Source organism: Triticum aestivum, chromosome 5D (assembly GCF_018294505.1).
Source record: "Triticum aestivum cultivar Chinese Spring chromosome 5D, IWGSC CS RefSeq v2.1, whole genome shotgun sequence".
Classification (NCBI taxonomy): domain Eukaryota; kingdom Viridiplantae; phylum Streptophyta; class Magnoliopsida; order Poales; family Poaceae; genus Triticum; species Triticum aestivum.
In genome coordinates this window covers 2,604,025-2,619,536 of record NC_057808.1, presented here as the reverse complement: position 1 = coordinate 2,619,536, position 15,512 = coordinate 2,604,025, and the positions used below count along the sequence as shown (strand labels likewise).

The 15,512-nt window shown below is 43.0% G+C and overlaps 1 protein-coding gene and 1 long non-coding RNA gene across 15 annotated transcripts; one reads left to right on the top strand and one right to left on the bottom strand.

The window, feature by feature from the left end:
- Positions 1-756: 756 nt before the first annotated feature.
- LOC123124043 (cation/H(+) antiporter 28) lies at positions 757-3,798 on the bottom strand. Its single transcript, XM_044544750.1, has 2 exons — positions 3,353-3,798; positions 757-3,229 (listed from the first exon to the last, which is right to left on the bottom strand). The coding sequence occupies exons 1-2, from the start codon at positions 3,494-3,496 to the stop codon at positions 917-919; spliced, it is 2,457 nt and encodes an 818-aa protein (XP_044400685.1). The 5' UTR covers positions 3,497-3,798; the 3' UTR covers positions 757-916.
- Positions 3,799-4,983: 1,185 nt separating this feature from the next.
- Positions 4,984-11,014, top strand: LOC123119014 (uncharacterized). Of its 14 annotated transcripts, none has more exons than XR_006458389.1 (7): positions 5,323-7,085; positions 7,256-7,355; positions 8,304-8,425; positions 9,253-9,341; positions 9,421-9,928; positions 10,316-10,369; positions 10,633-11,014. It is a non-coding gene; the product is annotated as an uncharacterized lncRNA (long non-coding RNA). The 14 variants fall into 14 exon arrangements; XR_006458385.1 differs by having other exon boundaries at positions 10,593-11,014; XR_006458382.1 differs by adding an exon at positions 4,984-5,065 and having other exon boundaries at positions 5,942-7,085; positions 9,421-11,014.
- The last annotated feature ends 4,498 nt before the right edge of the window (positions 11,015-15,512 follow it).

Here is a 15,512-nt window from a genome sequence, read left to right as displayed (position 1 = left end):
GAATGACGAGCGCTCCATCAAGAATTGGTGGATCAACATGTCCGAGAAGAACGTGGCAAATCGGAAGGCAATGGCAACCCTCACCATGTTGTCTTGTTGGAATATTTGGTGCGAGCGAAATGCTAGGGTGTTCCAACAAAAATCGACGCTGCCATCCATCATTTTTGGTAACATCAAGAATGAGGCTAGGCTTTGGATCGCCGCCGGCGCGAAGCACTTGGGAAACATCATGCCGCGAGAGTAGAATCTATGTATCTTATCTTGCTTTTCTGTTGTAAAAGCAACTCTAAACTTCTTCTTAATTAATGGATGAGGCAAATCTTTTGCCTCCGTTTCGAAAAAAAAACAAAGAGACGATCTTCAGCAAGCCTACCAGCTACTGTAGCTAGGAGAAGTAGAGAAGGGATGCAATTGTGTGTTGTCTTACCAGGACGTAGTCGTTGCGTGGTGTGGAGATGAATCCGTACCCTGTCCATATCCCGGCGCTTGTCAGGTTCCCAGCTAACTGCGCCAGGTGCTGTAGCTTGACGAACCTTCGAAACTTAAGACTAGCGCGAGAAGTCACTCTTGACATAGCAACATATAACTGACCGTGCGAGAAGACAGGTTCTGGCAAATAAATGCAAACCTTTGATAGCGCCTGACCCTGGCTCTCATTAATAGTCATGACGTAACATAATTAACCAACAGGAGATTGACGATGACTTTGGTCCCTCAAAAGAGATAGTAGGCTTCGGACATAATTAACAAGGGAAAAAAAAATTATTTTGGTCGTTTTGAAGAATAAAAGGCTATCCACAGTAAAACGTACACTTACTATACAACAGTATGTCCAGATCAACTGCTTCATAAAATTTTTGTTACATACTAAATGGCTACGGAGGAATAACGAATTGAAACAAGGGAATGGCTTGCATTACAAGGGCATGAACTCCTCATCGATCACCTTGTAGTGCTTCTTGGCGTCGTACTGCTGCACGATGAGCACGGAGGCGGTGGTGGAGAAGTCCGACGAGGCTAGGATGTCGCCGACGGGCCCGAGCTCCAGGCACTCTGCCCACTCCTCCAACCCCTCGGTGAGCACCGAGTTGCGGTCCCTTCCCTTCCCCACCACGAAAAGCCGGTAGTCCCCCTGCATCCCCCGCAGCACCGCCACCAGCTCCGCCCCGTCCGCCACGTGCTTCTCCAGGTAGCCGACGGACTTGTTGCCGGCGACGTGCTTCCGGTAGAACTCGGCGAAGAACTTGTCGTCCGCCTGCGCCTGCAGCTCCTCCTGCCCCGTCGTAGTCCCCGCTAGAGGCATGTGCCGCTTGCTCTTGGACTCGAAGAGGCTCGTCCGCGCCTTGGCCCGCGCCTGCGCCGTCGCGTTCTGCACCACCCGTAGCGCCGTCAGCCGCACCGAGGCCTGCTGCTTGCACATGAAGGACGCCAGCGTCAGCGCCTCCCGGTCGTCCGCGCCGCCGATGAAGAGCACCGCCACGGAAGCCTGCGCCGTGCTATCTGGACGCTGCTGCTTGCCGAGGCCGCGGTCCACGATGATCCCCACCGAGCATGGCGCTAGCTGTAGCACCTTCTGGTTCACCAGCCGGAACCCGAAGTGGCCGCCGTCCATGGTGCCGTCCAGGCACTGTGCCTTGTGGAACGGCACCAGGATGAGCGCTGCCATGGCGTCCTCGGCGCAGATGCACAGGTCACTGTGCATGTCCGGGAACGACGACAGCGCCAGCAGCCGGCGCACCTTCACCTTGCCGCCCTCGCCGCCGCACTCCGCCTGGTACGCGTCTAGCGCCTCGCCGATCAGCTTCCGCATCTCCGACACCTCCTCGTCCACCACTGTCACGCCGTCCAACCCACCGCTTTTCACGATCGAAGACGCCGTCTGGTCCGTCAGCTGCACCATGTCCACGGCGTAGCACGCGATCTCGCCGTTGCCGGCGCCCCACCGGAGCGACTCCATGAGGAAGGCGAGGGCGGGCACTTCCTGCGGGCCGCGGAGGCCGGCGACGAGGCGCAGCTCGGTGGACGGGTCGTGGTGCTGGAGGCCCATGAGGCGCCACTGCACGCTCCGGCGCGCCCAGGACGCGATCCCGATCCCCACCATGGGCGTGACGGCGACGTTGAGCGCCACCACGAAGATGATGGCCATGAAGGACTTGTCGGTGATGATGCCGGCCTCGAAGGCGGCGAGCGCGCAGTAGATGTGGAAGTAGCCCTTGACGTTGAGCAGCATGCCGAGCGCGAGCGCCTCGAGCCAGCCGAGGCCCCGGAGCAGGCCGACGCCGGTGCAGCCGACGAGCTTGCCCAGCGTGCCCATGGAGGTGGCCAAGAAGACCTTCCACCAGGGGAAGGGCAGCTGCATGACGTAGGCGCGGAGGCCCTCGTCGGGCTTGAGGCCCGCGACCTCGATGTCGTCGGTGGTCTGCCGGAGCGAGAGGCAGACGTGGGCGACGTAGAGCGGCAGCACGAAGGAGGAGAGCACGAAGTTGATCTTGCTGACGAGCAGCCGCGACACCCGGCCGTCGCTGGGGAAGGCGAGGCCGACGAGGAAGGCGGCCATGTTGATGTCGAGGCGGAGCACGGAGATGAACCAGCAGAGCGTGGCGGCCACGAGCGCGACGAGGGAAAGGTCGAAGCCGCGCATGCGCCGGCCCTCGGGGTTGCGGCCGTCCACCCACTCGGCCATGGCCCGGGACATGAAGGCGGACATGACGACGACCGCCAGGACGGACGCCGTGAGCGCGGGCTGCGCGAAGGGCGCGGCGTCGGCGTCGGCGTCGCTGTCGCGCCAGACCATGGTGCCGAGCGCGATGAGCAGGGTGGTGAGCATGTCGGAGGTGATGCCGGCGCCGACGGCGAGGCGGCCGACGTTGGTCTTGGCGATCTTGAGGTCGGTGGCGAGGCGGGTGAGGACGGGGGAGGCGGTGTTGGCGAGCGCGGCGGCGAGGCCGAGGAAGGCGCGGAGGGAGCGCTCGTGGACGATGCCCGTGTGGGTACGAGCGGTGGAGGTGATGGCGCCGTGGCAGAGCGTGACGAGGACGCAGGTGGAGGCGATGCCGGCGTAGGCGACGACGGCGTCGGCGGCGGGGCTGTCGAGGAGCGAGAAGGGGTCCATCTCGACGCCGAGCGCGAAGAGGTAGGGCGCGAAGATGAAGCCGCCGATCTTGCCGAACACCAGGCTGATGGCGTTGGTGATGGAGAGGACGCGGAACTGCGCGAGGATGATGCCCAGCTGCCATATATCGATCGCCATTGACGACAGGGAAGGAACGTCAATGGCGATCGCCAACAGAGAGAGACAGAGAGAGAAATTAAGAAACGGAATTAATTAATGGCGATCGTGGAGGAGGCGTACGAGGAGGTCGGAGAAGACGCGGGGCTGGTAGGCGTTGCGGAGGAGGGCGTACAAGATCTTGCTGGTGACGAGGATGACGCCGAACTCGAACAGCACCGTGTTGTAGTTGGCCGACAGCACGCTGCTCGTCATCGAGCAATCCATGGCGCGCGGCCTCCCGCTGCTCTTCTTGAATCCAATCCAATCCAATCCAATCCAGGATCGATCCTCTTCTTCCAACGATTCCTCTTGGATTACACCCACACCCACACGGCGCGCTGCGTGCCAGCTAACAAAACCACTTTATTTTATTTTGGATTCCATCGACGAAGAACAGCAGGAAGAAGATTAATTGACTCTGGTTTGATTGATTTGACCATGAACAGGGGAACATGGGAGATTGCAGTGCTCGCGTGTGTGGAAGAGAGCATTTTGCGGGGGGAATTATTGCATGCGAACTGCTTTCTCTTCCCTTTTCTGAAACTCTCGAGCTGCTAGATATCATGCTGCATTCAGGTCAGATAAATATAGCACCCTGATTTTTTGCCACGACATCCTCTAACTTAGGGAAAATGTTATTCTGCAGTGGGTGCTTAGAGATGTTTAGAGAGAAACGAGAGAGACGATGGAATGAACAGTTTTCTCATTGATTGAAGATTAGGGGTATATATACCCAGTACAAAGGCGGTTTACAAAAAGAGGCAGTTGTCAAAGAGACAACCTACATAGCAGGGATTAACATATTAATTAACTTAATTAATTCATAACACTCCCCTAATCAATGCTTGTCCTTGTGAGTATGCAATGCTTGTCCTTGTCATTGGTTGGTCGATGGACTGGATATGTAGTCTAATTCGCAATCCCCTTTGTGACATATTCAGTTTGTGACATTTTATAATTGATCAATCTGTAATCCCTAATTCTTTTTAATTAAAAATTCAGGAGGCGAAGCTCTCTTTTATGATTTTGTGATGTTCTTGTTGATTGTGCCTTCAGTATGTCTCCCTAAACTCTAGCTCGATCGTGAGAGAGAGAGAGAATTCAGAGAGGAAGAACACGCAGAGACACTGAAGTTTTTTTGTGCTGCGCTCTACATCTGCAGCTTTTCTGTTTTACCCTTTTTATTCATCAAGAGTACACGATCGTGCCTGAGCAACGTGCTCCACTACTGACCACGTCCATCCCCATGATCCGAGCTTCGTGCTGGGCCTACTACGACTAAGCCAAGGCGCACAAAACGCAACCAATTCAGAGAAGGGCGAGGGAGACAGGGTTTAAGCCAACACAGTATCCTCGGTGGCTTCAGCAAGTAGTAATGCAATAGGCTAATGTTTGATTAGTGAAATTTGTGCAGCAAATAGTAGTGCAGCAGGCCACGGTGTGTGATATTTGTAGTGCAATGGATGCTGAAATCTGTGTGCTATTTGTATGTGCAATGTGCAGGCTGTGTGCAACTTCATGTGCAATTTCAGAATAGAATACTACTGTATCTAGCTCTGAATTACAAGAGATTGTCAACACTTATATATTCAATGTACAAGTTCTGAATTAGAGTTGATTATGACCACTTTTTGTAAACATCCTTATATGTTTGTATTGTGTCCAAGAAGTTGTCATCTTTCCGAAGACAAAGTACGGGTTGAGTAAGCTGTTTGGTGTTGGAATCGGCGAGGTTGGTCATGTTGGTGGTATTCTCTTATGTGCACGCCTCTGAACACCCATCAAGGGGGAATGGTATGTTTCGATAATCCAATGATCAATTTCTGGTGGTACGTCATATTTTTCGTGGTAATGATGGTGTGTTTCCTTTTAGTTTTTGTCATGGTACTACCTTGTTCCTAACTTTGAAAAAAGAACCGATCAAGAGCATTAGTGAAACAACCTCTATCCAAAGAGAAAGGGTTAATCATGGATCTTCATAACTGATGCAAAGAATCTTCTAACTGTTTAGTAGCTCTGAGAGACAATTAACCCATTTGAGGTTGGGATATGCAATTTATGCCCTATATAGTAAGCTAGAGGGCTCTTTCTGATTCTTTGTGTGTGTATAGATACGCAGGTTCTTAGCAATGAGCCGTTCTGGTTAATTCTTATGCATGTGGTTGCTATGCCTCTCTTAGTATTTCTGTGATTTTTCATGCATTTAGTTCTGCTTCCTATCCAAACATGGTGTTCAGTTCACTATCTTTTGTTGTGCACAATGCTTGGATATGCCCTACGGAGAATTCTCAAAATTCTTATTCTTTGAATTGTTTAGCTTAGGAGCATTTGTTGTACGTAAGCACATACAGAAATAAGATTTTATCTACTTCTAAGGATATGGTGGTAGAAACAACAAGGAGCATGACCAGGATAGGAGAGTACAGAGGGCTCTGCCAGTGCACTACATCACAGATGTCATCTGTAGGAATGATGGCATCGACTGTCATTTGCACGTTTACAGATTCACAATGGAGGTGAGATTGGTATATGCTTCGTCAGCACAAGTCCTATGTAACGAAGTTGGATAATATACGATTCCTTACGAAAGACTAATTTCGAGAATGCATCTTTTGTGAGATTAATAGCTAGCTTGATTTGGATGCTGTTGGAATTGTTTTATTCTTTTAGGTGTCATGATCTCTAGCGGTAGCTAGCCTGGTTTGGAGGTGTTGATCCTTCACATCACATTCGGAACCGTTCGCTCTTTGGTTACGATTTGGCTGCCATACAGCGGAATCTGGCTGAAAAAGGGAAACCAAACAGGGCCAAAAATTCTTCGCATTATTCAGGTATGCAGGAGAATAATGGAGTTGTTCGATCTGGAGTTTATTCCAAGGTGCAAAATTTACCAAAATGAACTATAATGCTAATGATTTTGTTCCATTTAATTTCTTGGGAGTTGTCGCACATTAAATTCTTGCCGCAATCCCTCTATAAATTTTTAGGCGTTCTGAATTTTGATGTAGCCATTCGTCTCATAGCTGCAATCGGAAGGCCAAATTCAAAGTTCGGTCTTTTTCTGGAAACTAAAACAGTGGCATATAGTATTTTCTTCCACTCTATTATATCCTCTTGTTTTCTAGAGAACTGATCATACCTATCTTGCTGGATTTGTTTATGATCTGTGTTTTACTCTGGGTGTCTCTTGACAAAAATGGATATGAATGAGAGGCGCTCCAAGGAGCAAGAGAAATCATGTGTAAATACAAGTGCACTTTGATTTTTTATGCCATTTATATAACTAAAATATTAATGATGGTTGTACATAGAGTTTTAGACCTGTGGCTCTTTTGTTTACATTTAATCATGTGTAAAACTTGGGAACATGTATGGATGGACAATACTATGTGGATTTGATCATTTTATTGACTAATTATACATCGTATGAACTTATAGAGTTTAGAGTTGTTTATCCTGTTCTAATGCTGGAGTTAAAAGTTTCATGTAGCTAATGCCATCATCTTTATAATAGAGCGGCAACATACTCCGTAAGTTTTCACCCTACTCTAGGAAGCCATTTCATCAGTTTTTGGCTTCTGACACACTCGGAGCAACAAATTTTGTGCTGCTAATTGTTCTGTCCTCTCCGTTCTCTCTCTTTGCACTTACTTGTGATTTTTGCTTATGTCCGCGTACAGATTTCATCCAGGAAATTTAGTCCTAGGGACTTTGATATACAATGATACACCAAAGCAAGCAAAGAAGCCAAAAGAAGTTAAATGTTTTTACCTGCTGCTGGCATCCGATGAGCAGTTGCAGGTGTCAACCATAGGTAATTCTTGTAAGATACTTTCACATTTCTCTAATTTACTTAAGTAAATCTTCATCAGTTTGGCTTTAGGCGAAAATGCCTGCTTGAGAATTTAGGGAAAATTACATATTACCTTTAGAGCTTTCAGTTCATGAAGTAATTGACCTCGTTTTTGCTTGTTTATTCTGTAGTATTGTTATATGAAGTGAGAGTTGCATGTGCTTATCTGAAGCTTATACTAATAATGTGCCTCCCTAATTGTGGCTGATCTGGAGCTCATACCCATGTTGGGTGAGTATCTCCCTCTCTGTTTGTTGGGCTGTCGGCAGCTCCTTTTTGCTGCGTCTCTGTATAATATAACCACTATCCCTAAAATAAGTAAACTATAACCACACTCTTTGATCATATTATTTAGAAGAAAAAAGATTAGAGCTGCATTTATTCATATTAATGTAGACTGGGCCTGATCCAAGAAATAGAAGACTTGTACATTGATTGCATCCACCGATAAAATCCCAAATGTGTGTGGGCAAGACTATCTTCGTCTTTTCATAATATAAAAAATAGTAGGTAAGCAATCTGTTGCTGGTTCAGAATTTGATAAGGTTGAAAACTTTGTATGAAAATCTTTGTAATTCTTTTGAGTTGTGGAAGAGACAACTGGGATGACTTCGATAATATTCACTGGATGGTGGAGAACGAAAAATAAATAAGGTGGGGCGGCTCTAAAGCATAAAAAAATTCCAATGGAAAACCAATAGTTCATGCACACTAAAATGCACACAAATACTTTTTAAAATCATGCTATTGTCTGGTCATTTTCTCAAAATGACACTAAATTTTTAATAATAATTACTTCTCTCCTTTGTCTTCGTCTGAACAGTAATACTTATTCACAGATTTTGCTAGCTTGCTTCAAAAATTATTAATCCTGTTATGGTGTGGTTGCCTATTACTCAAGATGATTTCACATTAGCTTCAGAGGACATGTATGTTGCGTATCCTTTGCCTACTGAGCACACACAGAAATTTTTCTATCGATATCGTTAACTGAAACATATTCCATTTTTTATCAATCGGTGGATTTGACTAATATAGATATATTATAAGAGATATTATTCACGTACCATTTTCTTATTTCGAGTAAGCTTGAAACTGATGGTCTCAGTTGGTTTGTGTATTGACTTTCTTTAGAGCCTGAATCTACAGAAACTAAGTAGAGGGCCGCCTTTTGTGCAGGAATTTGCAGCAGGTCTGATCCCTTGCGCGTGCTCCTCCGCTTGCCCTCTCGACCCTCCCCTTGCTCATCGCCGTCCATTTTATTCAGAGTGTAGATGGCGGGCAAAACACCTAAGCTCCAGGTGAGCTCCTACTCCATCCTGTAGGTGTCGTAATTTGTATGATGTTTCGTTATTAAGTTTTGCAATCTAATGCCTTGCTCTACTGTTTTTATTTTTAATCTCAACATTTCGAATTTTATCGGTCAGAGGTTACTTGAATGATTCATGGTAATTGGAATGTGGGGGGTCTCAAAGAATTTTTATAAATAAAAATCCAAATATCAACGTTTTCTAATCTCGCTCGATGGTTGAGGTCTTATATAGAACATCATCGGTATAATGATGTTGAAAGCAACCTGCCAACATCATTTTCTCCGGAACATTGAGAACCGATAGGATTCTATGTGTATTTACACTGACATTCTCTCTCCTTCGACTAACTGAACATTGAATTAATGTCGTACATGCATCCTACTTCATATGAGCAGCGCTCATGTTTCGAAAAAATAAATAGTGTGAGTTTACTATTAAAGTGGATGTCTTGTTTCTCCAGGAATGAGCTTAAAAAACACATGAGCTACTGTGACTAGGTGGCCACTTGATTAGGTGTGTTTTATGTTCTGTAACATGTTAGCCGTAGGCAGTATTTTTGGACTGAGACTTGCTCCTGTTGTTTGTTTCAGATATTCAGTCTAAGATCTAAATTTCACCAATATGTCTTTTGTTTACATTTCCTGATGTGTTTTAGATGAACAGAATCACTTGTGTTTATATGGATAGTAGCTACTTTTACTTCAGCACATAAAGAACGAAATCTGTATGAGTATTTTTTAAAGCATTTCTACATAAGCAAAACATATCAAGGGCGGTATGCTGGAATAAAATCATATATACAAATTTGTTTCTAGAGCAAGGATGAAAAGCACTCCATACACACTCACAAGGATGATGATCCATCTGTTTCTAGGATGGTGGGACTTGAGGTCAAACTGCACAGGTTTACATTCAACTTCGCTTGTTGATATTTCTGACATATACTTGATGGAATATACATAAATATGTGTTCTTTCTTATAGGTATGCACCAGATTCAAGGATCAGCTACTTGATGAAATATACAGGAGACTCTCCTACTCAACATTACCTTAAAAAAGAATCAAGGATCAGTTCAATGGGAATTGGAATGATGAAAACACTTGTTTGAGCACATCTGATCCTCATAATAGCATATTTTTAATAAATCACTGTAGTCAAATCACTTTTTTTTATAATTTCTATAGTAAAATCACTTACTATTGTGTATAAGTGCCATTAAGGATAATCCTAGATCTGCGGGATAGTTTGGAAGTTATACCCAAGGCATTATAATTGCTCTATATTATTATTAATTTCGTATATCATCACCTTAGACTACTCGAACTGTCGGCCATGCTTTGTGATTAAACAATTCTTGACTGATTAAATCCATTTCAAGTGTAATGCAAGTGTTGAATTGTGATCCATGAACAGCAAGCCCATTTGGGGAATGTATTTGAACAATGACCCAAGCAGTCGCACAAGTGGATCTGCACATATTATTATCAAGGTATCGTCTCATCTTTCAATTTTCTTTGCCACTCTAAAATAATCGGTTTTCTCTTTCATGTGAGCATTTTGATTTTTTTTCTAGAAGCTTGACAAGAAAACTGAAAACAAATAATTAGAGAAGATTAACCGGGCGGGAGGAGAGGGAAGAAGGGATAAAGAGAAAAGAAATACATAGTAAAGTTATATTGATTAAAGAGTTCTAGCAATGCATCTGCTTCTAACTATATATAAAGATCTTGCATGTGATTAACCGGGCGGGAGGAGATGGAAGAAGGGCTTGGCCACTTGGATCGTGAGATGACTATTCGGTTGACCATTTGTGCTATCTATTCAATGTCATGCATCATAGAAACAAAGATTAGTTTTGTTGTTGTGGATTTTGCAGGAAAACAGAGTAGGTCATGGTGGATGAAGAGAACATTAACCGACAGACTTTTCGGTAAAAAAATTGGCTGCCTTGATTAGTTTATTTCTTATCAATTAAATTTGTATGTGAAGTACAAAAAGTTGATAATTGGGACAGAATTATGACTTTTACTATGTACCATTTTCATATATTCCTCAACAACACGTCTAGATTCATGTAGATAATAATTTGAACACGTCTAGCAATTTACATGTCTTCTGGGCAAGCTAAGCTATTTTCTTGATGATCCAAGCAGGTTGCTGATCAAATATAAAATATGTAATTTTCTGGTTCAGTAATAAACGGGCAATTCAACTTATGGCTGGGGCAGCCTGATTTCCTCCTACACACGCCCGCTAGCAGCAGCAGTTACGACCAGGCGGTTGCGGAAGGTGATAGGTGTGGTGGTCGGCGGTGCCTGGGCTATTGATGTTCGATTTGAGAGGAAGAAGAGAGATTGGCTGCTGATTTTGGGAGGAAGAAGAGAGATTGAGCGTGCTGTTGCTGCCGTGTGTGGTCTTGGGAGAGGAATAAAAGAGAGTAGTAGAGAGCTTTAGAGAGATAGCAAAGGATTGAGAGGCTACTCCTATTTGTATTGCTGTCGATGCTTGCACAATGCCACTGCTTATTATACTGTGTTATTCATCTTTGAAAAAAACAATCATTTTCTCCCTTCAATAGTTTAGTCATGACTTAGGTTTACTTACTAGCCTCTCTTCATAATTATTTTTGGATTAAATTTAGCTTTTTAAAAAGTTGCAAAGAATAGGACTATTTCATGCATCCCGGCAGATATGGTTGCTATCCACCTGGAAAGGAATAAGATAGCATCCATGTTGTCGTCCCTTGTTGTTAGTTTGCATTCCTATTTACTTTGTGTGCCATTCCTTAATGCATGAATCAGTTGCAGTGTGGATGGGATTGACTTGTTATTTTGTTCAGTTTGTAAAAGGGTTGCTCTGTGCAAATTCTTAACACAGTCATCATAATTGCATTTATAGCAACTACCTATTATTGAAATGATAGATGGCTCCAAGATTATGGTTGTACTATGCTAAATTGCTAATTGCTATTACTAGGAATAAATACTCATGTATCTCTAAAAAGACTACTAATGTACTCCCTCCGTAAACAAAATGAAATTTATTTATGAACCGATTGTAATATTACCTCGGGTGAAGAATAACTTATACTCCACCTTGGGTGATGAATAGTATTACCATGTATATATAGTGTGTGTTGTGTGTTGTGTGTGTGTGCTTCAGACATGTCGTTTAATTATCTATTTGGTTTATTCACTAATATCTGATTGAATCAGGCATGTGCGCGCGAGGAGGGAAGATGAGAGAACCATTGACATTTTTCATGCCCTGGACGAACATTTTTATGCATAGCTTTCTTTTCCATGAGAACACATGAGTGTGGAGCTGTCGTTGTAGAGCCTGGGATGAAGGGTGGGTCCATTATAGAACCAGGAGGTACTAGCACTAAGATGGGAAGGTGGTTGCCACCCTTATCCCTTGCTGCTGGCCGGCCACGGCGATGTTGATCACCGGCTCACTTAACATACAAGTTGATGGATTTTGTGATAAGAGTGAGCGGGACGGAGGTTGGGTTTGGTATGTTTACTTACAAATTTGCATTCTTGGCTTTGGGGGCGCCACAGGCGGCGCAATACCTCCTCCCTCTTGATGGCAGTGGTGAAAACACACCGACACGGGGGAGGGGATCATGGCGGAGAGCGGGGCGGGCATTACAGGGGACTCCTCCTTAACGGTCTATGAGGAAGTATGGTGTGAAGGAGAGAGGGTGTCATGGTGAAAGTGAGGCGGACGTCACCCACTACGGCGGGAAACAGAACGGAAAGGGGAGGGTCCGACGAGAAAAGGAGAGGGTGTGTCGTGGTGGTGGGGTTTTGCGTTGGTGTCACATGTTGGAGATAACATCACCAATAGTCTGGATAGCAACATTTCTTTCTTACGTATGGGCCGGATTTGGGGCACCCGGACTATCAAGACGGTTATAGTAGCCCATTTGATGTCCGAACACATTCGGACGTACGAGGAAAAAAATAAGCTTTGACGTTGAATACTTTAATTGTTTCTCTGATTCATTCATATGCATTGTTGTCCGTAGCAGCCCGTAGCAACGCATGGGCATTCTACTATTGTTTTTGCATGATGGGTATGAGTTGAGAAAACAGTTTTTATTATACTTGCTCAAGCATCGTGCGAATGAAGAAAAAAAACTTTCTTGATATTGTGCGAGAATTTCTTAAGCGCATCAAGTAGATTTGAATAATTTGTAATATATTTTTAGTTGGATCATCGATTTATGTGTATACATCGTCAATTTGCCTTTTTGTTATCAGTTTACATTACAAGTGAAGTAGACTTCAATTATTATGCAATTGTGTCCATGCTATATTGTTTCTTCCTCTGATATTTTACATGGATTATTTTATATACCTTCAGCAATATATTTTAGAAGCCCGTGGCAACGCACGGGCATACTACTAGTCTTGATAAATAATACTCCTTGTATGTCTTTGCCTTTGAGAATGTTCATCATCTTCATCTTGACAAATCCATGTATAATCTTTAAAGTCTCCTCCAAAAACCCTGTGGAAATAAATATGCGGAGAATAGTATAGATATGTTGCTAAAACTCCTTTAAACCCAGTGGGAAAAATAATAAGGAGAAAACTGATGCAACATATAATGATTATTGTCTCTTGATAACTCATATGAGGAAAACCTTTGAAGAAGGAGAAAACTCATTGGTGAGTTTAGAGAACAATAAATATGCTTTGTATACTTTCCTTTAAAAACCCGATGGAAAAAAAACTTGAAAGTATAGCATATAACCTTAAAAAGATATTGCCTCATTAAAAACCGTTATGAGAAACTTTGAGAGAAAACTCATAAAGGAAAAGAGTGTGATCTGATATGTCATTGAAAACTCCTTTAAAACCCAACGGGGAAAATATAAGGAGAAAATGATGTGACATATGTAAACACTTGTATCAATAGTGTCTCGTTAAAAACCTTTTATGAAAAACCATGAGGGAAAACTCATGAAGGAAAATAGAGTACAATATATGCAATCTGATGATTGTTAACAGGTTATAGTTTGGGAGATTACTCCCCCTGAACTTTGCAAATCTCGAGGATGTCTCATACCAATTTCATTGACATGATCATGCCATTGTGAATAATCTGTTAGATTTTCACAGTATTTTCTTTGCAAATTGTTTCCTCACTTTTCTATAATTCATGAGGATAAGTGATCTTCGAGCAATGTGCTTTATGATATTGCTCTTCATATAATCTGTAGGTATTGAGTAACACAAGTGGTAGCATCTTGATAAAATCAAGTTATGTGATTGTTATGAATCCCAACCACATGATTTTGAGTGTGGTTAATCATTCTACCGAGACATGCATATTATGCGATTCTTTTAGATAAAGCAATTATGTCAGAATGCTAAGTGGAAATAGTCATTAAAGTCTATTTGGATGACTTTCGTGAGAAGACTATTATAGTGAATTCAGTCATTGATATGGCATTATTAGGATCAAATAAAGAGCCAATATCATTACATCATATCATGGTCATATCTTGATTTTCCTGATGGAAATGCCCAAGATGTATTGTGAGCATGAGATATAAGTTCTTATTTCTTATATCGACCATATACCTTTTGTTGGGGGTTGCACTCTGGACAAAGATAGCAAATATAGTGTCAGGCCTGACGTAGTCTGCAATTATATGAGTGTGTTGGTGTTAGTGAGATGTAGAACTTTAGGTTCTGATATCACTACATTATCAGCCATAGGTATGAATGGATTTGTACCCTATCAAGGGTAGTATGACCATATTGCATGTCTTTTATTGGTATGATATATCCACATTGAACTTCTCGTATATGTATTGGATATATGTAGACTAATATGTATTCTTGAGAGAATGCTCAAGTTGTAAACGTAAGTTAAATTTGGTTGAATCCAAATTTTCCGTCTTGAGATGATTTTGTGTATGTTTAGGTCTTGTATAGACATTGATGATGAGGTCATCAATATACACTGAGGTGATGAAAGGAAATCAAATTTGAGATTCATTTATTAAACATGTAACTAATCATCATTATCAAGTAATCCTTTTGAAGAAAGAACTCATTTAGTCCGTAGTACCATATGCTTTCGGACTATTTCAAGTCATAGAGTGACTTATGAAGTTTTACACAAAACTTGTTGTGATTTGCTATTGGATTCGGAAGTATAAGCCCTTCAGGGACTTCAATAGAGATTTCCGAAATGAGTGACTCATATGAGTATGTAGCCACTTCATCCATCAACTGCATGGATAATTTTATTATTTTTATTGCCAATGATATTTAATATCGAAACATAATTCCACTCATACCAAGAGGTTATGTTACATCGTAATCGATGTCGGGTCTCTCCGTGAACCCTTTTCGCTACAAGCCTCGCTTTCTCACCACCTCATTGACTTTGTCTATGAATGAGAAGTTTTTAGTATTCCATATGGAAGATACTTAGAGGAGTAGGTATCATTGTGGTAAATACCACTCGTTTGTAGAGCAAGTGCTATTCTTCATTACTTCCTTCCTTTTATGTGAACCAATACGAGTGCAAGAGGCACTCTACCATGGATTTTGGTTCAGGGCCCAAAAGGTTTTAGCAATTTGAGAAGAAATATATGTCGACAAATGTAGTCGTTAGTTTATATGATTCTGATGTAATCATTGAAGTTTGTGGATAAAATATTTATTCCTTTTTAACTCCTTGTGATTTCCTACAACAAATGGAGTTAAGGTGTTTCGATGTCCTGGCACCAAAACATTTGTGCACATTAATGCCTGGCTTTGGATGATGAACATCCAGTGAGGTGTCTTTCAACTTGATGTTGAATTACATTTACTGGTTGAGGATTTGATTTCCTCTATTTCCGCGGAAGTATATGAGAATTTATATCTCGTGTTGTCAGATTTTCTCCCCCTCTTGCTCTCATTTGGGGAGAAGAGTGGTTTATCAGGTGCCTCCACTCTTTCTAACACTTTACTGCATAAATATAGGATTTAGTGACACCTTATCATCAGTAAATGTATGTGGCAAATTTGCAATGTGTTGCAAATATGTGATCTCTAAACTTC

What these genes read in the sequence shown, in the direction of transcription:
- LOC123124043 (XM_044544750.1), bottom strand. Translation starts at nt 3,496, where the DNA reads ATGGATTGCTCGATGACGAGCAGCGTGCTGTCGGCCAACTACAACACG. An exon ending in GCGTCTTCTCCGACCTCCTC is followed by an intron (nt 3,230 to 3,352) that starts GTACGCCTCCTC and finishes GATATATGGCAG; the next exon opens with CTGGGCATCATCCTCGCGCA.